The sequence below is a fragment of the Ambystoma mexicanum genome, chromosome 6q, assembly GCF_040938575.1.
Source record: "Ambystoma mexicanum isolate Mex_15411 chromosome 6q, UKY_AmexF1_1, whole genome shotgun sequence".
NCBI classification, from domain to species: Eukaryota; Metazoa; Chordata; class Amphibia; order Caudata; family Ambystomatidae; genus Ambystoma; species Ambystoma mexicanum.
The window spans coordinates 1,397,983,864-1,398,008,007 of record NC_090937.1 but is presented as its reverse complement, the minus strand read 5'-3'; the positions used below and the strand labels follow the sequence as shown (position 1 = coordinate 1,398,008,007).

The 24,144-nt window shown below is 43.9% G+C and overlaps 1 protein-coding gene across 6 annotated transcripts in view; it reads left to right on the top strand.

Moving 5' to 3' along the window:
* The window catches only part of HGFAC (HGF activator), a 1,108,062-nt gene that overhangs the window by 807,234 nt on the left and 276,684 nt on the right, over positions 1-24,144 (top strand). For all 6 annotated transcript variants that reach the window (XM_069632041.1, XM_069632043.1, XM_069632038.1 and 3 more), the window contains exon 11: positions 3,855-3,994. In XM_069632041.1, the coding sequence (XP_069488142.1) occupies positions 3,855-3,994 (140 nt within the window). The remainder of the gene's footprint in view (positions 1-3,854; positions 3,995-24,144) is intronic.

Sequence of the window (24,144 nt, the reverse complement as noted above, 5' to 3'; positions counted from 1 at the left end):
GTAAATTCATATTCGTTTGTCATGTTTTCTTCATTCTTGCGAGATCTGGTTTAAAAAATAGTGTGGTGTGTGGTCGAGGGAAAGAAAGGAAGGACCCTGGTTGGGGGTTTGAATTGGGGGCGGGGGTGGTGAGTGAGGGGAATGACGGTATGACGGTGGGTATTTTGGAGTGAAGGGAGCAGAAATGGGGGTGGGGCAAGGGGGCTGGGCAGCTGGAACGTCGTTCCACTACTTCTTATAGTACTCTTCGACCACTGATTGCGGTTTGGTTAATTCACGTCCTGGCAGACATACATGTGTGCGCGGCACTACTTTATTTATCTTTTACCTGTAGCAAATGAAAGTGCATCAACCCCAGCGAGGACTCGCTGACCCGCCTTGGAGCCCCACCTCCTGTCCATCCCCGCTACCTACTGGCAATGCAGATCAGATGCAGGCAGACAGACTCGGACTGGCCTATAGGGCAGTAGGCTCTTGGTGCCCCACGACCTGTCAATCCCTGCTACCTACTGGCAGTGCAGTGCAGACAGGGTCAGACTGGCCTATAAGGCAATAGGCCCACGCCGAATTAAAAACGCAAAATGCTGGTGTGGGCCAGTTTTTTGGGTCAAAGTGGTCCACTTTTTTGGCCAATGCGGGCCAGTTTGATGACATACTTCACTATGCGGCTAGTAGTTTTGAACAATGTTGCTGAATAAATATTCTTTAAAATGCCAAATTTGCGTCACATTTTATCAAACAACTACCCCTTGGGTGCTATTCCATCAGTGTCACAAAAGGAAGGAATAGCCATTTACAACTGTCGGACACTTTTTCATTGGTTCCCGGAACAATTTTATGGCCCAGTCTGACCCTCGATGGGGACAGCTGATCTGATGGACATGCGCACCAGCAGCGTGTGACAGCAATACCGACCCACCTACCACTGTGCTGCTGCTGCCTTCATCTCAGACAGCGGCACTCCCTTGCTGTGACAGGCTCTCTCCCCTCTACAGTCCCTCATTAATAATCCAGTGCCATTGCCACACATGAATCTTAGCCCAAATGACAACCAACTCCTGAATCAGCAGCAGGCCTGCGTATGGCCGTTGCGCACGGCCTGTGCATTGAGCGGAGCACGTGTGGTTACAGTGTACCTCAGTTCAATGGGCAGGCAGGTTCTGGAAGCACTAGCCACACTTTGCCCCTCATTTCATGGTCGCCTCATGTGGAATAAGGAGATAGGCAGCGATTACTGAGGCACTCATGGTCGCCTCATGTGGAATAAGGAGATAGGCAGCGATTACTGAGGCAACGTCCAAGCTGAGAGAAAGTTAACAACATAAGTAACATCCAAAACTAACTCAAGAATGTGAAAAATGCCCATACATGGTTAGCTTTCTATTTTACTTTTTTTTTTACATTTTATTGTGTCTTAGCCAAAACAAAATATTGGCTTTTTGAAATATTCATTTTTACAAATTCTCACAAATAGCAGTAATTAATTAGAGAAAAAAAGAATAAAATCATGCAATAAAAGAAATTCACGTATAATCTTAAAATAATAAACTGCCACTCAAGAAAGAATTTGAGAAAAGATAAAAGTAGAATGGGTGAAAAAGCCACAAAATCAAACACAAATAGTATGGAAAGAATCCTCAGTAAGAGCATTCTATAATTGTACGTAGGATACACGTGGATGAGAATTATTTTCTCATTGCACCCTTTCTTCCATTTATTACTTCCCAATGAGGTTCAGTTCTTTCAAAACATTCACTACTTCAGCTGTTAGGAATAGTTCATTTCCCGAAAACCAGTCTGTCCCAAAAAGTATCAAACTCTAGGGATCCAACATTATGAACAAATCTTTGAAATCTTGGCAGTCTCAAATCCCGTGTTCCTGAGCATGCCAATAATACATGTTGGATGAACTGTTTTTCCGCTTTCACACATTTCTGGCAGACCTCTGTCGAGAATGCTACCTTACCTCTAATGTACAGAATTTCTAGTGTTGGTAAAATATTGAGTCTAAATCTAAGGAAATCTGCTCTTGTTCTTGGGTCAGGTAATTTCCTTAAAAGGGAAGGCAAAAAAGATCTGGGGTTGTCTGTTGGAGTAAAAGAGAACAATATTTTTGCTAGTCTCATCCTCTCTATTGTCCTTATCCAATCCCTTCTTTTCCTCGATTCTTTTGTTTTAAGTGGATTTTGGATAAGGATCCTGTCCAATAGTATTAATATCTCGTTACATTTTTCCCCTAGTTTGTTCAGAAATCTATTATCTGCCCGTTGCAATAAGATTGCTACGTCCTCATACAGGGATGATACTGGAGGATGAGGGATCAGTCTATACAAGGAAATCCAGTTCCATTCTAGCCATGCCAGAAGTGAAGTAAGACCAAGTTCGTAGCGTATACATGCTATTGGGACACAGTTTGGAATACCAAGCGTTCTTTTCCATAGTTTGGCTTTCACTTTGTCCCAATCTAGGTCTAAACTTTGCAGATTATACTCTATATCAAAAAGCAGGATTGGGACTATTTTTCCAATGTAAAATTTTATAAGTGGAGGATAGAGAATCTGCAGTATTTTATACAGATTTTTTCATCTGTGGTCCCATATTTCGAATCTTTAGATCTAATCGTGACAGTAAATGGGTTTTGGTGGGGAAGGCTCTAATCTGGGAACCCAAATAAATTACCTCATTTACAATGGGAACAGATTGGCTGCCCATATGCCAGGTGAATGCTTTCGTGACCTTCTGGGGATGGTTAGCTTTCATAACTTTATTGTATGTATGTTGTGATATTATACATAATTGAATTCAATATTTAAAAACAACGTTCGATTTCACGATATACCTGTATCCCTCCACACACAAAAGGACGCCCCAGGTCACAGAGGTCTAGGGGAAAAACTCTTGCCATGCCGGATATCCATCCCAACCCTGGGCATAGGGCTGTTCTGGGACATTGTGAGAGGCATGGGGCAAATACAGGCACAATGAAATGTGACCTTGGAAAATTCTGTGGTCAATGGACATGTCATGTGACAGTTCTGAGGCAATGTGAGTGAGATTGAGAAATTAAAGGTCAATGTTATGCCAGGTGTGAGGCCTATTGCCGTGACATGGTGCTGCTAAAGGGGCAGTGGGTATGACACGGGACATTCTTGTGTAATGGTCATGACATCAGACAGTCTTGGGTAATGTAACAGTTATGGGAGAAAGGAATTGGGGTCATTTGAGTAGCAAAGGGTAAATGAGGAGGGCAATGAGAAGTGACTTGTGAAGCTCCATGGTCAGCAGATGCAACATAACCTCCGAGGGGCAAAGGACATGGCCATGGGCGTTTCCAAGGGCAATATAAGTGTCATGTAGCATGGCAGTTTTGGCGGGTATGGATTAGTTCTGGGGAAATGTGAATGGCATGGACCATTCTGGTGGCAAATTAGGTGACATGGGCAGTTGCCAGGGCAATGACTGTAGCATGGGGCAGTTGTGGAGAAATATGAGTGAGGTGGTGTGAATTAAAGGGACAGTGAAAAGTGGAATGAGCAGTTCAGATATTAGGAAATGGCCATTGGCGTTTCTGGGCTTATACCGAGGTTGAACATTCAGTTGCACGATAAAAATGCATGTACTTTTTTTTTAATGAAGATTAATAGAGAAGCAATGGTGGAAATGTAATGGATAATTTGGGGTGAGATTTGGAAAATGATCTCCATCTTGTTTAGGTTTCGGGAGCACTCTGGCAAGAAGGCTTTGTTAAGATAACATAATTTCCGAGAATTACTCGAATGCAGAAAACAATGAGTTAATAATATCCTACTAATGTCCATTAAACTGTGCTTTCACATTTGTTTTTGGTATTGCAGTCCAAAGAAATCGTCGGTCAGAGTGGTTCTGGGACAACATTTGTTCAACAAATCCACTGAAGTCACACAGACGTTTGAAATAGACAGATACCTCCTATATGACCACTTCTCTATATTTAGCCAAACCGAAAACGACATTGGTGAGTGTAAAAACAATGAATAATTGCATAGTCTGGAAGTTTTCATTTAACCAATCATTATGCCTTATTTTCATAGACAATATTCAAAGGTTACCTAACTATTCTACATGACTTACTTTTCTTTTCAGTATTTTGACCCACTTTTAATGTACCCCTTATGCACTAAGATGGGGGATTTATTTTCACCACAAAATAAAGCGTTGCCCCCCTAGCACTGTATCTAGGAGCTTGTTCTCAGGAAGAAAGAGACCCCAAAGACGCTCAGCTGATAACATCCACTTTCTATCTACCAAATGCGTTTAACAAGGTGCCTTCAAGGTTTACAATACTATAGACTTGCAGAGAAACTTTAAGACAGGTTCTCACTCTGGACCAAAGACATATGCATGAGTTTCAGTGGTCACACGTAGAGCTAGGGATGGGCTCCTGGTATTGCAAAACAACATTCTAATAGTATTCAATCATTTTATGTGCATTTGCAAACTGTTGATGCACTACACCTTACAATGTTTTTTATACATAAATCTTTGGCGAATAGTTTGCTCCCGAATTTCCTGCATTTGTTTTATTTGGAGACACCAACTAACCACATACGATACACGTATGCACGAGAAAAATGCACATTTGCATGAGCTTTCAGGACTGTTCAAATTAACAGTTTTTCCATATGTACTTTCGGTTTACCTGCCCTGTTCCTGATCAGTTTCCTCCCCCAAAAACAACAATTTCCCTCAAAACTATTAAAAAAACCATAACATCTTTGACTCGGCAATCTCTGTCCAAAACAGTCCGACATGGTCCAACTCAGACTCATTAGAGTACTCACATGGGTATACAATTTCAAATATTGTCTATGGTTCTTCATCTTAAATATTGGCAGCCATATTTCTTCCTGGTAGACACGGATCTTCAGGTCAGATAAGGCTCCTTTTTTCCAAACCTACCATGCTTAACTGTAGAGATCCCAGGTATTTAATTGTATATAGGCTTTATTTAATTACTCTTTGTCAAATGTACCGCTTTTTGAGATGATGATCTCCCTGTAATGAATGAAATCAGGCTCAAGTCAAGGGTACCCGCGGGTGGACGATGTCCCCCCACTTTTCCCAGAGGGTGGACGCTGTCCCCCAAGGTATTTTAGAGGTCATGTGTAAAACAAAACACTTTGACTGTCTTTTTCGAAACTATGATTTTAAGCGTAACCTGTGGATTTGAACGACTGTCTCCAGGTTCACAGGTCAGGCACTTTACCACTACATCATATAAGCTGGTGAAAAATAGCGAAGAACTAAAAGTGAAATGTCACATTTCGTGCCTGCACTCTCCAGCGAAGACATTGACATTGATTCTTTGGATTTAAAACATGAACACTTTTGAAGATTATGTCAGCAGTTTCTATTAGTCATCGTTTCCCAAATACCCCTCTTTAGCAAGAAAGCCATGCCGGATGCAAGCCGACAGGCGAAGCCTGCGGCCCCCATTGAAGGCCTACACTTAAGGCCTGCTCTTGTCTGGCTCTTTCCAGCCGAAAAGGCCCTCAACACTATGAAAATCCAAGGTTCATGCTGCCGTACTGTGCCTGGTACTCAGCAACCTCGTTTCTGTCCTCCCTCGCACTATACCACAATTAAATTAAGCCAAAGGCTTTCCTCCCCAAACTATGCATTGCCGGTTTTTCTAACGAGCAGCGGCACAGTGGGCGCGAGCCGCTGCTCAGGAATCACTATGATGCCTCCAACTGTGGCCAAACGACTCCTGCACCTTAGAACAATAACCGTTCACCAGCTACTCTCCTCCCCTGTACCCACACACACTAGGAATACCTGCCTCCGCCATGCATACATTACCACTGCTCCCATCTCAGACCACTCTTGCGCATTGCTCCCAGAGTCTCCATCCCATCAAAATGGCCAAGGCCATGCCTAACTAACTTGCACATGACCAGTCGCCTTCTAGCAATCCCACCTCAAAGCCTTCCCCTGTGTTCTCCTGCCTCCTCCAGCCGGTCACTAGTTGGCTCACAGCTCACTCTAAAAAGTCCCTGCCATGGGCAGCGGTCTGATCGGGTTTTATCTGGTCACCTGTAAATTCCTCTAAAGCAGTTGCAAAGCCTCTCAACACCTCGGTAGAGCACCACAGTGCGTACTCCCCCCACAAATCACTGCGATAATATCATTATCCACCTGGGGGTATCTTCTAGCCTTCCCTCCACCCTCTCTCCTCCTTCTAAGTTAGGCTCCACCATCAGCACAGCTTTTCAAATGCCTTCTGCCCCAGCCCTTGACAACAGAGTACCAGCCACCAACACTAACTCCACCTCCTCCTCACCATTCTCAAATGCAGCATCACTGCATAAAGAAATACACCTGCTTGCTCCACAGCCTTGCCCGGCAAAGTACACTATGACACCTAACAGTACCACTACTGCCTCTGTCCCGATCAATGATATCCCCCTACTGAACTGTGCACAAGTTAACACCAGATCGATTCAAGCACACCCCCCAACATCCTCGACCTCCTCACTGTGAATATCCTTGACATTCTGGCCATTTCCGAAACTTGGCTCCACGCTTCCTCTGGCCCTTGTCTTTCCATCGCCCTTCCCCCTAACTACACTATCTTCGTTGTGACAGACCTGACTCTAAAGGTGGGTGGGTTGCCCTGATAGCAAGAGACACCCTCTCCACTAGACAAATCAGCTCTACTCAGCCAGATTATTGTAACATACGCTCACTAAAAATATCCCTATCCTATGCAGAGACTATTACTATGCATGTAATTTATCATCCACCAGGAATCTTGAACTCCTTCGAGGAGTATTTAATCCAATTGCTGAGCACCAATATCAAACCCACTTCCAAAACTATTCTTCTTGGTGACCTCAACCTAAGTCTGAATGAACCTAATGCTTCCTCTGTAGCAAATGCCCTCAACGACCGAGGCTTTAAACAGTGCATCTCAGCACATACCCACCGAAAAGGTAATATCTTAGACTGGCTAACCGTCCTGGAATGCCAGATCTCAGTCCTGTCCAAACTCCTGCCCTTGCTTGACAGGCTACAACCGGAACACCTAGCCCACCCACCCTAGAAAAGCTTGCTCACCTATATTCAAGCAGTTGACACCATTGCACCCCTTACTCCTCGTAAATCTAAACCCACTATACACCTCAACTCCTGATTAACGTCCGATCACCTGGCACTCCGTGCTAAGAAACGAGAAGCAGATGCTAAATCAAGAAAGTCCTCTTCTGACCTACTCAAATCCACTTTCACCGCTGCAGCAAAAACATACAGTAAGACAGCCATCCGACTAACGAAAGCAGCCAACTACAACACAAGAATCACCAATGCAAAGTCCAGCACCCGAGAGATTTTTACCATTCTTAGAGAACTTGAAACACTCTCGTCCCCCACACTCAACTCTTCCAAATATGAGACCTGCTGCACCAAGGTCCAAACTGCTCTCTTGGACAAAATCGCCTTGTTACACAAAGAAATCCTACAGAAGCAAGCCACTACCAACCCCAACAGACATCTCATCAGACGTCCCACAGTATCACAAGACCTCGCCCTGTTCTGCTTTAACACCATCTCTGAGGATGAAGTCAACTCTCTGCTTAAAGGTCTGAAGCCCATCAGATGAAAAGGAGATGATGGCCCTGCTGCAAATATTAAGGACTGTGTGGACGTCATAGCCCCCTTCATCACCACGTTTATCATTTCCTCCTCTTGCTGAGTCCCCACCAGCTTGAAGGAAGTCTGGGTACTCCGGTTGCTAAAGAAACCATCTCTGGTCCCTACTACCCCACAAACAGCTGACCTAGTACACCTGTCCCCTTCCTCTTGAAGATCCTAATTCAGCATTACCTGGGGTCCAATCACATACTAGGGATCCGGCAATCAGGGTTCCTCCTGGGACACGGTATGGAATCGGCCCTGCTTGACTCAAAGAATCAGTTAGACAAATTAAGGACAAAGGGAAATCAGCCCTCCTACTACTATTGGGCCTATCAGCAGCGTTGGACTTAGTGGACCATAAAATACTCTGTCAACACCTGACCTCGTTGCCCAGTTTCTCAACTGAAGCATCCTGCAGGGTCGCCTCATTTTTGAAAGATATAACAATCAGAGTATTTTCGGACAATGCAAGAGCCCCCCCTGCACCTATCTCCCGAAGCGTCCCCCAACGTTCGCGTGTCTCCCTGGCAAACTCTGAGGTCTCTTCCCACCCTTGTTCCTCACCTTGATCTTCTGTTGAACTTTCCTGAGGGTCAGTCTTCTTTCTTCTGCGTGTTTCTTTCTGTTCTCCTGTTTTCTTCTTTGTCTTCTTTTTGTGTAAATAGGGGCAAGCTCCGCTGGAGGCCACGTTGTCTGGATGTCAATGCACCCGACAGCGGGTGTTGTGAATTTCTTAATCATGTTGACACCAATAACGCATGTGTATTTGTATTAATTATTAGTTTAATCGGAGGAGCCCCCGAAACGGCCTTCTCAGCCAAGCCACATCTTCGTATATGATTCCATCAACATTCTGGAATGATATACGAAGATGTAACCATGGTAACAAACCAACATTCTCACATCTCCCTTTCTAAACAATAAAAATACATATTGTATTCAAACAAAAATTTTCTGTTAACTTTAACTAACACTAACAATATAAATATTGAACATCACACTGTATCTTAATAACCAAGAAAAAGGATACAATTTCTTCCATGTTTTTTTTTTTCACGTATCAGCCAGTCTTGAAAATATCACTATGTTGAACTCTTCAATAATATACATAGTCTTGTTTGTAATTCCATATTCTTTTTCTACTTTTTGATCCTGACTGAACACTATCATTTTTCTCTTCAATTGAACCTTTCTGTAGTTCCTTCCCTTGCAACTTTTCTTTTCCTGCAACAAAATCCTCTTCTCCATATCTCCTCACTTCATTCTCCTTTGCCACCACAATATCATCACATGACCATTTCTTGCCATCATACAGTATCACAGACTTTCTTGAGCACTCCATAACTTTCTGTGGAGTACGAAACTTAGACTCTCCTTTCATCACACGTGTTGGTTCCCTCACTCTAACCATATCACCTTTCCTGATTTTACTCTCTTGAACGTTTCTCTGCTTGTCATAATAACTTTTATATTTCTCTTGTTTTCTTTTTACTTTGTCCACAATGTCATCCATGTTAATTTTTTTTTTATTCTCATTGCTCATCATCCAAGCAGGCCTCAATCTATTGATGAAAAGTCTTCCTCTCATCAATGTAAATGGCACCTCCTCGGTAATTGAATGTGGTGTGACCTTATATGTAGTGAGAGCTTCCTTAAGTGTCTCCTTCCATGGTAACCCATTTGCACAAGCTAACTGTAATATACCTTTAATGAAACGATTCATTCTTTCTACCAGACCATTACCCATTGGGTGGTATAATGCTGTAGTATTATGTTTGATAGATCTGTCCCTTAAAAATCCTTGAATCTCTGACGACATGAACTGGGCTCCATTATCTGATACAATTTCTTGCGGGTCTCCTTCTCTACTAAAAATCTCATCCAAAAACTTCACTACTTTAACAGCTGTCACTGACTCCTCTGCTATGCCACATTCCACCCACTTGGATGTATAATCAACTAATACTATAAGATAGATCTTCTGACACTCCAAAGATTCATATGGACCAGCTATATCAATCGCCAATTTAGTCCAAACAGTAACAGGAATGTCCACAGGTTGTAATGGAGTCACTCGTACAGATTTGCTTTTGTCGCTTACAGCACAAGCAGTACAATTTTTAACCAAGGCTTCCATATCACTCCACATGTTGGGCCACCAGTAAGCCTCTCTTACTCTTCTTTTCGTCAACATTCTACCCACATGGCCCTCATGCGCAATGTCCATGATCCTTTTTCTCAAAACTGTAGGTGGTATTATACAATCTCCTCTATACACACATACCTCATCATTGGACAATTCATCCTTAAATCTTTCCCATTGGCTCAACTTGTCATCAGTTTCTCTCCAACCAGCTTCAATAGCCTTCCTCAACATCTCTTGTTCAATATCGCTGTCTGTTGCTTCCATCCAATCTTTTTTTGAAAAACTAGGATGCACTTGAGCTATAATACAATCCATGCTCTGTTCCTCTCTGAACACTTGTTCATCCTCACCGTTATCTAGATTATTTTCACATGGCAATCTAGAGAAACAGTCCGCAACAACATTATTCTTTCCCGGAGTGTACTTTATGGTCACATTGAATTGCATAATAATCAAAGTCCATCTTCTTATACGTGGAGACATCATGTGGGAATTTTTTTGCGTTCAATACATGAACAAGAGGCTTATGATCCGTTCTTACATCTACAGGAATTCCCCAAATAAGACTCTTAAAATGTTCTAATATCCACTTTACTCCCAGTGCTTCTTTTTCTATTGTCGAATAACTTCGCTCAGCACCTCTTAATGTCCTTGATGCAAACGCTATGGGAACTACTTCTCCATTTTGAACTTGTTCCAAAATACCACCTAAACCTACATTGCTTGCATCCACTGCTATTCTTGTTCTGGCACTTGAGTCAAACAATTTCAAAGCTGGTGCTTTATTAATCATAGTCTTTATCTTTTCAAACTCCTTTTTACATCCTTCTGACCAAACATATTTCATTCCTTTGCACATTAACTTCCTCATACTTTCAGTGTTATCAGAGTAGTGATCAATGAATTTGGAATAATATTCTGTGAGACCCAAAAAACTCCTCAACTGGTCTTTATTATTTGGTTCTGCAATTTTAAGAATGGTGTCCACCAAGGATTCTTTAGGCATAATGCCCTTATCACTTATTCGGTGACCCAGATATGTCACTTCATTTTGTTTTATCTTACACTTTTCAATCTTGAGTGTCATTCCCTTCTGCTGTAACATTTGCAGCACAGCTAACAATTTTGCATCATGCTCCTCTTGAGAATTTCCTGACACCAAAATATCGTCCTGGAAGTAATACCGTGCATCCATAAGCGTCGGATTAATCTCCGTTTGTTTATCTCCTTCGATACATTGTAAACTGTAACAACAGCTGATCACCGTAAGCACGATCGTACCAAACAAGTTTTTTTTTTTCAAAATGGCGGCACGCAACTCACGTACGAGGGTCCTTTACTCTAGCCTCAAACGACGGTTGATCCACGGACTCTCGCGCTGCCCTCGATATCCCTGGCAAGGTGATTTCTTAACTTCCTCGTTGTAATGTCACTGCTTTCTGATACCGCTCACCCGTTCTTCGTCATCATTGTCTCCTCCGGCACAGCAGCTCACAAAAGCCGACCTTTACACCCTATAACCTCCACTTCCTCTCTTTCTCCTGTCCGGGGGCTCCCTCTACTAACCAGCATCCTCGTCGCCAATTGTTGTGAATTTCTTAATCATGTTGACACCAATAACGCATGTGTATTTGTATTAATTATTAGTTTAATCGGAGGAGCCCCCGAAACGGCCTTCTCAGCCAAGCCACATCTTCGTATATGATTCCATCAACATTCTGGAATGATATACGAAGATGTAACCATGGTAACAAACCAACATTCTCACAGCGGGGTCCCCTGGGAGCAAGCCCCTCTGCAGGGAAAAAGCCTACTGGCTGAAAAAACCCTGATGGAATCCGGGCTTGGGATGGTATGGCAATCCAGACTAGAGTTGGTAAGGAGTTCTTAGAATGGTAGGACTGTGTAGAGTTCTGTAAACAGAACGGTATGACTGAAGTCTTTACTGAGGTCAAACACTGGTGGAGAATGGGAGAAGCCAAGACGGGTTTTCCCGTGAAGAAGAGTAACCAGGCTGACTGAATGCTGCAGTAGTTGTCGGTGAAATATGCTCCGAAAAAAGACCCTGGAAAGATAGCTGACAGAAGAACAGCGCAGCACATGGAGAACAAGAGAGAATATCCCGAAAACAGACAGAGGCGTGCCAGGGAGAGGAAACAGTGACCCAGGGCCAGACCCGGAGAAAGGGAGAGGATACAGAGATCCGGGGCGAGGCCCGGAGAAAGGGAGAGGAAAAAACAGCAACCCGGGTGTTAGGCAAAATCCTGTGCAGTTCCCTTAGGGAACACTGCAAAAAGATTAAGACTACATGAGCAAGCAGTAAACCCAATTGGTAGCAGTCCGCACCACCCAGAAGTACCTGGTAGCTGTGGCTGAGCAGTCAGACTTCTCTCAAGAAGAGTAGGGCAGTATATATAGTATACACAATAGGGCTAAAAACACAGTAGAGCAAACAAACACTGATCAGAGCTTTGTATAAAACGTATATAATTATTTATTTAAAACACACTTTAGGCAATTTAAAACACACTTTAGGCAATATACTAGCACTCTAAATCAAAAGCAAGTTAAAACATAGTCAGGTAAAGTGTACACACCTCCCTTGATAACTATCAGACAAGTCAGAGTTAAAACACCACGATTTGTTAAAACAGATGTGAGCGCGTAACCTGATGGCACTCCAATAGTTCAGTTAAAGGGAGAGAAAAAGGCAGAGCATAGACATAAAACAGGTCCCAACACTTTTAGGAGTTCTCAACAAGGGAAAGAAAGGCAGTATACACTGTAGAGTCCAAGTTCATAGGCCGGGCCCACTTTAAATGGAGCAAAGCGAAATGTGCCCAGGATCACACGGTTTAAAATGCACTAAAAGTCTTTGCAGAATGTTCAAAAGAGGTTGGGGTGGTTCAAGAAGGTAAAGTTAGAAGGTCTGGGGCCAACCCAGTTGGAAAGCCAAGGATTTAAGGGTCACCTTGGGCAAACCGAAGAAAGGGAGGCCAGACAGGACACAGTACCTTAAATAGAGAGGAAGCTCCAGCGGTGGCAGTTGTTCCTGGCAGTGGTTGCAGTTCATTGTTTCGACCAGGGGAAGAGAGGATCTCGTCGAGGAGGAAACGTGGAGTTGTTGCACTGCACAGGGATGAAACCAGCCGCGGAGTTTCGTTGGTAAAAGGTGCGTTCCTTTAATTCGTGGTCAAAGTGGTGAAGCTTGGCTATCCGGCCGCCGGGGTGCTTGGCACGGGTGATTCGACCAAGAGACGTCTTTGGAAGGTGAAAGGGGTGAACTGGTTGGTCCCACCGGCTCAGAGGAAGAAGACTCGTCCAGCAGAAGATCTTCTCTTGTCGTTGGGAAAGTGGTGAGGTAGTTGCAGCAGGGCTTCACCGGTGGTGTCATCGTCGCAGATGACTCAGCTTCTTCCCTCTTGAGATTCTTAGGTCCTGTGGCAACTTCTGAAGTTCCAGTCCCAAAGGCCCTGCTTTTATGCAGAAAAACCCCCACTCAACAGCCTAGCTGTCACTCAAACATGCTAAGTGGTGAGCCGGGCAACTCACCACTGGTCCAATCAGAACAGAGTGTGACTTGAGTTGCTAAGGCAACGCAGTCCAGGGTGCCAATTCCCCTCCCCACCCATCCTGTGGAACCCAGACAGAGTGGCACCATTTGGAGGGCTTCTGTGGAGAAGCCCGCCAAAAAGTGGAACAAAGGGCTCGACCTTGGTCAGAGTTACAGAGACGGACACGAACGCCATTTTAGAAAAGAGTTCTGGTAAAAAGACCCAACCGTTAATTTAATATTAAATAAATAAACCAGCGGTATCTTTTACATTGCACCAAAAAGTGGTGCGTTTAAAATCAATGGGAAAATTCCATAGAGAATATTCTGGTGGAATATTTTGTATGGTAACCACTGCCACCAGCCAAAAACTCGACAAGGGGGGACTGGACAGTGCCCCCTTGAAAACAGACCCAGGGGCAATATAATTAACCCCTTCCAGTACTTCCACAATATGATGGTTTGTACTGGTTCTGTTCACAATTTAGGACTAGTAAAGTCAATGGTGACTTTACATGCCCTGGGAGACAGTAGTCAGTCCCAGGGCATGGAGTCTATGTTTGGTGGTCACTATGACACCCCTGTGTTACTGCACTGAGGGTGCTGTGTAACAGACACATAAACAATAGATGATAGCCTATGGAGTAAAAAGAAAACCCCATAGCCCATAAGTAAGCACACAGTCAAAGACATACCTCAAATCATGCCTAAGAGTGGGAGGAAAAGAGTCTCACTCTTAGCAGGAGAAAAAAACAAACCCTAAAAATCCAGCAAAGCTGCTGGGGGACTCACTAGGTTTGGGAAATTAGCCTTATAAGAGAATTCTCCCTAACACCGGGACGGAACCCGTAGCAAGGAGAATAGATGACAGAAAGGAAGGGAAATAGACTTCACTGATCACTCGCAGAGACGTGAGGGAGAGATGACAGACACTGGGTGAAAGGACGCCCGACAAGACGGAAGCCACGGGGGGTGGCAAAGAACAGGGGAACGTTGGACCGCTGCAATGAGAAGCAGTTAAAAGTGCAGTGGCCATCTTTGGAAAAACAACTAGACTTTTCAGAAGTGAACTGCAGCAAATGTGATGGAACTTTCAATGGAGTCTCCACGAGTTCCACAGTTTCCATGCGGGACGCATGACAGTATACCCCCTCTTCCTCAGGGGGCCCCCCATCTTATCCGGGTGAAGTTTGTGGAATTATTTGATGAGTTAAGGGGCATGGATGTCTCTTCTTGGTTCCCACGTCCATTCGGCCTCTGTATATCCTTTGCAGTGTACCAGGTATTGGAGGACCCTGTTATGGTGACAAGAATCCACCAGGTGAGAGACTTTGTATTTCAAAGGTTCCAAAGGGATGGAATACTTGGGCTTTGGAGGCTTCTGGTTGTAGGGATCCGAATGATAGGTCTTTAACAAAGAGGAAACACTCGGTGTATTCTCCTTAAGTAAAATGGAAGATGGAGCCGAAAAGCCACAGGATTGATCTTATTCGAGATACGAGAGGGACCTATGTATCTAGGAGCAAATTTACCAGTATGAATCCACTGTGGTAGGAGCATGGTTGCCAACCACACTTTCTTTCGTGCCTTCCTTTCACTGAGGTTTGGGTTGCCTCTTCTTGTTAGCCCAGGCCTTGTAGTTCTTATGACTGATGTTAAGTGACTCACAGGCTTGTCTGTGTGTGGTCTTGAGGGAATCTGTGAGCTGTTCTATAGAAGGCAGCTTTGAAGGATTGGAAGTAGTGCGAGGAAGGTGACGAGGATGGTACCTGTAGCTACAGTAGAAAGGACTCATGTGGATTGCCATATGCCATATGTTTTTTATTGTTGTAGGCGAATTTGGCCATGGGGAGGAATTTGCACCAGTCTTCCTGTTTCTTACTTCAAAAACAACTGAGTTATTGCTCAAGGGTATAGTTTAATCTCTCTGTCTGCCCATTGCTCTGCGGATGGTAACCTGAAGAAAGAGCTTGTTGAATTCCCAATTGTTTACAAAGAGAAGCCCAAAACATGGAGGTGAATTGCAAACCTTGATCCGACATTATGGTGAACTGGATAACCCAGCCCTTTCAGATGAGTAGCAATTACCCTGGAGATGGACGGGGATGCAGATTTGTATTCATACATCAATAATCAAAATGACTCAGGTAGTTGGCAAAAGTAAGACTGTTTTAATATCAATTATCTAAAACAGGAGCATAACGAACATCAACGAATTTGCTCGATCCTCTCACTCATTGCAGTCTAGAAAAAACTGAGATCTTATACACAAAACTCGTCATCAGTGATGTTAACCTATGTGTTTACTAACGTCATCCTACTTGGCAAACTACAAAAACTTATGAGTATGGGTGTTTGGCTCTGAGTGAACATCTAAGTATACGATTCATACTAGTCTAAAAAAGTGTGAATAGGTGATTGGTTACTTAACATCAGGTGGAACAACTAAGCCCTCCCCTAAAAATGACCACTATGAACGTCACTAAATACACAACGTCCCATTGGTTTATACAACAATAGGATCCCTAATTACAAAGTCCTCTACTGTCAATCTGGAAAAATGAATACCCTTCATTTGAATGATAGACGTGACTTGATGGCCGTGGGCCAACCGTCTTATGCACCGAATTATAGAAATATAAACTGCTATGCTTGACCGACGAGCTGCCATTTTAAATGTAGCAAGAATCGCCATTTTGCTTGTTAACCATTGCTCATTGCTTTCTGTCTAAAAACTGCTTTGCAGCTTGCAATTCTTGCGGATTCTGCTTACTCTGCTCAACTGTTAACATTGTTGTCTGAATATGAAAGGACAAGGACGCGGGACTGAAGAGTTTGCTGAAACTCCTCATGAGTAGCCCAGAGAGGAATGCCCACGCTCCCTCTCTGTAGCCTTGGGAGGAAGCTGCAGGGCATTTAATCACTTCACAGCTGCCAGCCAGTCTCGTACGATGGTAGAATATGTTAGAATAATACAGTTAAAGGCTTGAATTATGCTTTTCTTACGGCCCCCTTCGCAAAACCCTTTAGAACGTGTCGGCTCCCAGGACACAAATAGTACCTCATAGATAGCAAAGCTTGGAATGTGGCTCTTCCCCCGTGTACAGATTGCTTCCAAGAACAGAACCACTGTGTTCTAAAAGATGCCTCCGCACTTTCTAAATTGCACATTGTTACTAGAATAGACATCGAAAGCATTATAATCGTCATACTCGTCGGATATGTCCATCGTCATCCCGAGTTCAAAGGAACTTAATACAGAGGGGTGTTGAACATGACTTTGCTGATTGTATGATATGCATTTTGTATATATGTAACTGATGTGCGTAATTCGCTCTCTTGCATCCCTCGAGGTCTAGGAAACTCACGTTGCGGGGCGTGAGATCAGAATTGGCCAATTGATACTATCTTTTGCTTGCAATAAACCCTAGCATTGGGAATTTGAAACCTTGTGTCTGGCGCATCTTTTCGTGTATGGTCATTGCCTTGTTTCCATATCACGAGGGACCCCTAGGGGCCCCTTTCACTACAATTGGTTGGCACTTTAACCTCCGTCAATATTTTTCCATTTACGTCTAGCAGCATGCAGGCTGGCCATCTAGGTGCTGGTGAGCTCGCTTTAACCATTGCTTCCCACCAATTAGCATATCAATCAATCATCACCTCAGTGATCTACTGTCAATTAGGCTTTGAAGCTTGGCCTTGAGAGTGTTCTTAGCTCTGAGAAATTCAGCCATTTCCCATTCCCATTTGAGCCATGGGGCTCAATGGGGAAGGCGGTAATTACGGCAGGCTCGTAATTAGGGCCCTGTTCCCCACCACACGTCCTTTGCGGTTCCCGCTAAGGGACCTCGGAATTGGGCGGTAAGGGATTACCGGCACCGGTCTCCTTACCGGTGCCCGGTATCTCTTACCGCCCAACTCAGAATGAGGCCCATTGTCTTCAACTTCGTCTACCATCTGGCCATGGAGCTTTGTCATCATGTCTATGGTCTGTGTCAAGGGGTCATTCTCGTCATCATGAGAAGGCATAAATGTGCAACATGATTCTCCAATTTTTGCACAAACACCTCCAACCATAGCTGTAACCATATCCAAGACATATCTGTTCTGAAGCGTCATCACTCGTAAGCTCTCATCTCTTCTCTAATTGCATTGAATCCCTTTATAGTTGTGTTCATCATCTGTAGCAATTCCCATCTGGTGATCTGCAGCCATTTGGTATTTGCTCCAACCTGGATTCTCGGCATGAAAATTAAGGTGAATACTGATGAGGACTGGCTGAACAGTCTGTGCTCATATGGAATAGCATCAAAAGCTTCTATGGATTCTGTTGAAAAATAGTTCTCTCTCTTCATCCTCTTTATCAGCTCCACAGATCTCTTCTTCCTTAGATGAGCATCTGCTTTTGGAAAACTGTCAAGGAGTGTAGGTCACTTTTTTGAATCACTGGTGCTGGAACATGAATATTCACTAATGAACATTGTCCTCCCCAATTCTTGGGTAGCTTCATGTACGCCCTGGATCCATAAGCCCAATAATGATCCATGATTGCTGCTGTTCCATGTATCATTCCTGGTACATCAAAGATTTGACCACAGTTCTGATTCTCTCCAACTTTTCTTGTGCCATAATTTCTGAAGCACAGCTCTGAACTTTCCAGATGCACTATCTGCAAGGGTCTTGCTCTGTCTTCGACCTAAGTCAGTAGCTTAGCAAGTCTTGGCCATAATGGCTTACAGCCATTCTGTACGATGTCAATGGCAGGCTTATAACAACCAATGACCACCCAGGCTCTGCAGATTACCACTCCTTCCCATCTGTCTGGTGATAATACTGATCTGCATTTGGCCACTGTTCTTCCATTTACAAATTGTTTCGGCAAATTTTCCTGGACTTTCCAGGTTTTGGTTTACCTCCCTTCTGATTCCAGATCCTTTCACTGCAGGCTTTGCATATCTGATCACATGATTCTTAGTATGGGCTCTGTTTGTTGTCTTTGTATCTTGGGTGTAGTCTTCTTCGTCTGGATCTGTCCATTCAGTTGACCATTTGAGGTAGGCATCTCGGCCCATGAAATGGCCTCTTGTGTTGCAAAGTGCTATCTGCGAAAGACAATGAGCAGTCTGGACATCTATTTCGATAGCTATGAAGATCTTGGATTTTCCCATAATATACTTCAGGAGTGCACACACAAAGCATTCCTCCTGTCATGATCTTTGCCCCTGACCCCCTCAGGTATAACAGCCCACTGGCAGCAGTGGGGCTAAAGCCCTTTGCACTGGCCCCAAGGGCTTTAAAACTCCATCAGAAACTCCATCAGAAATGCCAGGCTCATTATCAGAATAAAGCAATACCAGTTTTGGACCTTAATCCAACACGTAGGCCTATTACACAGCTCAGTTCTTTAGAACCGAGCAACGCGGTCTAGTGTTTTGGGTGTGGCTGGGCTTGGAACTACTTGGCCTGGAATTACTTTACCTGGGCTATTTAAACCACACCGAAACAGCAGAATACACTTCGCGTTATTCTGCACTACTGCTCATCTGCTTCTCCGGCGGCCCGATCCTGAAGCCCTAGATCCGGATTCCATCAATAGCCTGGAAGAACAAGAACAGAATTAGCGTGCAAGAACACTTACCTGTGAAGTAACCGGTCTTGAATCCATCCTGTGCTTCGCTTACCTCGCCCATCTCCGGAGTTTGCCGCAACCTGCAAAGGTAAAGAAACAAGGTCAGCATTAAGAACAATTCTCACCTGGGCAAGCAGCGAGTCCTGGCAGCACCCTGTGCTTCTCTTACCTCACCCATCTCCGGGTTTCACCGCAACCTGCAAGGGAGAAAGAACAAGGTCATCATTAACAAAGCACTTACCTGGGCAAGCAGCGCTTCGATCGCTCATCACTCCGGAACATCACCGCAACCTGTACAAAGAGAAGAGAACACAGCAATTAACACCAATAAACAGCTCAGCGCTCCGCGCATCAATAACTCACTGTGTTCTTCGCCATCGGCGCGGCAACTCCAAGATCGCAACCATCCCTGTGAAAACAAAAAGAGACAACAGCGCAGTGGAGCAAGATGCCAAGAAGACAGAAAACGGAGGGAAAGAAAGAGACAGAATAAAGAATGAAAGGACATTATAACTCACCTGGAAGACAGCAAGCAGAGTCGGAGTCACAGCAGGTCTGGACCCGACATAAGGGCACACGGACCAGTGAAGCAACTAGGTCCATGAAACGCCTCACCAACCACGCGCCCCTGCACAGAGACGCAAGACGGAGAGTTCAATGCACAAAAACCTAAGGTGAGCAATAACCCCAAGGGAGGGGATTTGGACCAGAGGGAGGTAAGAGTCCACCCATCACAGAACCAGTATCTTAACCCTCCATTCTCCTGATATAGGCGCCACCCAACGTCTGGCACATAACCAAGCAGAAAGGGGTCCAGGATTGCGCTTACAGCTCCATCTAGTATTGTGTGGCACCCCCGTGGATACCAGGTGAGCGTAACAACTCCCTCAAAGGTCTCCTTCCCACTTCCTTTATATGTTGGTTCCATATATTATTTCCCAGATGAGCTGTACTGTGCAGGTAATCATTTAGTACGAAATCATCCTCTTTGGTGCTTCTTTTAGGCCTCATTCTTCTGATGTGGCCTTCCATAATCATTTCATGAAGTGTGTTAGCATAACTCCTTCTAGCTGGATCAATTATGCGAACACCTATCAGTGCTCCCTGAGTAAGAGAAAGTTCAGAAAGTGTCCTCCTCTGAACGTACCACTTAGGCATAAAAATGTCTTGCAGAATCTCCATGTGTGACTTTCTTTGAAGAATCACCCTTTGGTCATTTATCACAGGACTAGGTGCAATTGCATGCATTACCTGTGTAGGTCCACCTTCTACCAACCATTTCTCCTCCCTGTCTTGCTATGTCTGTCTCTTGCGTCCAAAAAGACTCTCTAAGACACTTCTTCAATATGAATGATTGATAGTGATATGTATCTCAAAATTAGGCAATTTGTCATATTTCTTTGGAACAGGAATAACTACATAGGGTCTTGGCTGCCTAGTAGTTGCCACCATTGTACCTTCCTTCTGCTCATGAACATTCACAGGAGTCTTAGTTCCATGTACATCAATGTGGTACGATGTGTGTACTGTGAGTTAAAGCAGTATAATTATGAACAAAATACAAACGTAAATAATACACAAGTAAGATATTTTGCAGCATCGACTTTGCGGACAACGTGGACATCTCTCTGCATCTGGCATTATGATGTTACTACTAACACTTCCCATCTTTATTGCTTAAGGAAGAAAAAAGTAACTTTAATACAGCAGCATTATGTACTACTTCTGGAAGATGCTGAATTGACTTGACAACTTGTCCTTGATCAGCTGTCTGCTTACTGGATAACAAAAAAAACTCTCAATGTAACCCTGGAACCAGTCTTTAACCAGACGAAATGTGGATGCCTCTCCAGCAAGAAGAAAACCGACTTCAGTATTCTAGATAAGTTCAACGACATACGCCAGTTCCCAGTCAATTCCTCGAATCTGTCTTAGACCAAATGACTTGATGAATTTCTTTCAGCATGAAACAAAAGTTCAATCTGACCAGCAATCTCTCGATCTGTCCTTCGAAAGAAAGTTTCACTCTGACCTCGGAGTTCTCTCGGAATGGCACTCACTTGTGATATGACACCTCTCTAGATTTCGTTTAAGGCTGCATTGTTTCTCAGATCCCTTAGTAATGAATGCACATCAGTGTGTCTCCCAACAAGATGCAGGTATTCTTGAATCAGATGATAGACGACCAAACTGATCAGTCTGTGTCCGTCATCAGCTGATAGGGGCATTTGTCCTTTCCCCACTATACTCTGATAGTTGCAGAACTTGCTCGATGATTGCTGTGAGTAACCTCCTTACGATTGGACCATTCTTAGGATCTTGCAGAAAAACATAAACACTAGTAGTTCTCCCCACAATTGCAGGGTATGTGCGCAATATAAAGAGAAAAACTCTGATTATAACCCGTGAAACGTTGTCAGTGGGAATCACCATGGGCAAATCCAAACAGGAACTCAGTGAGAAATGAATCAGGGTACTGCACCCTCTTCCAATTGTCGAAAATGAGCCCACAACTTGGCATATTTTTCTTTTTATCAAGGCATAAGCATGCCTCAGTCCAAAGTCAACAAACTCCTGCGGCTTTAAGAACAAAAGATCTTCCCTTAAACCTGAAATGACTGCACAGAGTGTTCAAATCAGCTTCCCTTAACTCTTTTATAAGTGGCTAGAAGAGTGTCCCGAAGTAAGCCACAGTCCAATGAAATATTTTCTTTTACTCGACAGCCTCTGCATCCTTTTTCCTCGTCATAGACCTTGTCTGCATTTGCTGAGGTTCTTGCCAGATGCTTGCTTTGGAAGGGGGTGGGGGCAAAGGGGTTTCTCCAGCATAGATTTTTATGACATCTAGAAAAGTCCAAGCGTGTCTACCTTGCACTCTGACTGCAGACGGCGTGACGTCTTCCACAATGAACGGGCCTTTAAATCTGGGCTCATGCCACTTCCTTGTGAAATTGCAGATTAGGACCGCATCTCCAGGGAAGACATAATTCTTGAGCGCCACTTGTTGAAGCATCTCCTTCTGTGTTATGTACTGCCCCACACCCTTTTTGCTGTAGCTGACCTGAAATGACAAAGATACTTGAAGTCATACATATAAGATAATCATGTAGCTCCATTCCTAACAGTTCTGCTGTAGGCTGGGCATCACTTCTAACTCTGGATGGAGGCGTGAGGGGTGTCCTCAGCCGTCTCCCTGTCACTATCTCATGGGGTGAAATGGTGGTCCAAACCTGGTTGTTTCCTCAATGCATATAATGCCAGTGGTAGGCAATGCAATAACCCTTTCTTCAAGGTAAGCTTCAACTTGGCTATCCGTTCTTTAAGCAAGCCATTGAGCCGTTCACAGATCCCATTTCCTTGTGGATGATAGGCCACAGAAAACATGTGCTTTATACCAAGCAACAAGCTGATCTGCTCAAATGTTTGATTCACAAAATGTGGGCCATTGTCTGACCTCATTACTTCACATACGCCCCATCTAGGAAAAACTTCTTGTACTAAGAATTTGGCTGCACAGGTAGAGTCTGTGTGTGTACATGGGGCAGCCTTAATCCATCATGAAAAGGGACAAACTACTACAATCATGTATCTATATCCATTACATACTTGCAGCATGTCGACATAATCGATATGCAAATCCTGAAAAGGGCCAGTGGGTCTCGGAATAACTCCCCTAACTGTGCACAGTGTATGCCCAGCTGTGAATTCTTTACACACGATGCAGTTCACTACATAGAATGCAACATGTTCTAACAAATTTGGTACAAATCATTCCTCTGCAATAGTTGCAGTGAGGTTCTCTCTAGTTGTGTGTGCAGGGTAGTGTTGCTGTTCCAGTGCCACCCTTAATAAGGCTACAGGCATCACCGGTTTACCAGTGCTGTCTTGTCGCCACAATGCTTCAGAGGGGTTTAAAGAACACCCTCATCATGTCCACAAATTGTTCTCATCTTGAGGTGCTTCCCCCTGGACATCTATTAATTGTGTCTTTGACAAATTACTATATCCTTCAGACACGTTCATCATTGCAACCATTTTTTCATTTACATCAGGCATATCAAATGTCATAACATTTTCTGAACATGCAGCAAGTTTTGCTTCATTGTCTGCTGTTTGGTGTCCGTATGAGATAAGGTCTGCTCTCTTAGTATGTGCTGCGCATTTAATGACTGCGTTGGCTATTGGGATTTTTAGATATATAGATATGTTACAGGGTGTTGGCTATTGGGATTTTCAGTGCCTTAATATGCCTGTCCTATAAGGCGGCATGCTGTACTGGCGTGCCATCCGATGGGCGGTAGCCCCTCCTTTTCCAACATGCCAACCCTGCGTGCACCATTGATGTCACATAGGCGGAGTCGCTGTACACTCTTACTTCCTGGTCTGCATGATTCTCGAGCGCGACAATCAGCATCACTAACTCTGCAGCCTGTGCTGAATAATTAGATGGTATTCAAGCACTTACCATCTTCTGAAACTCCCCATTTGCTGTGGGCTTTACTACAGCGGCACCTGTGTTTCTCTGTCCATCATTCTGATCGATTCTTGAAGAACCGTCAATAAAAACAATTTCTCCTCCTGCTAAAGCATTTTCTTTTATCCTGGGGATTTCATCATAGAACAGTCATGCACATGCTCGTCCCCTGCTAGTGGTTCAGCTACAAACATGGCAGGATTCACTATTCTGCATCAAACAATTTTGATCGCTGGATTTGATATGACTACTTCATAAGCAGAAGCCCTTTGAGAAGTCAACGTGCCTTTTGGTTTCTCTAAAATGGCAAACAGTACATGTTCAACAAATAACATCATAGAGCATCCCATCACTATGCTTGCAGCTTTCTCGATGGCGAACCCGGCGGCTGCCAAAGATTGTTCACATGGAAAATGACCACTCATCAATGGATCTAAAATCCCACTGTAATATGCAAGGGGCTTGTACGCCAATGTGGTTCTCTGCATAAGGACTGCTGTCATAACAGTGCCATCCGTGTGCAAAAACAAAAAGAATACCTCTGCATATTTAGGAATCCATAAAACGGGATCTGTGCATATTGCTTTTTTCAACTTATCAAACCGTTCTTCCATTTCCTCAGTCCACACAATTCTTTCCTGCATTACCTGTGCTTTCTTTAAAGC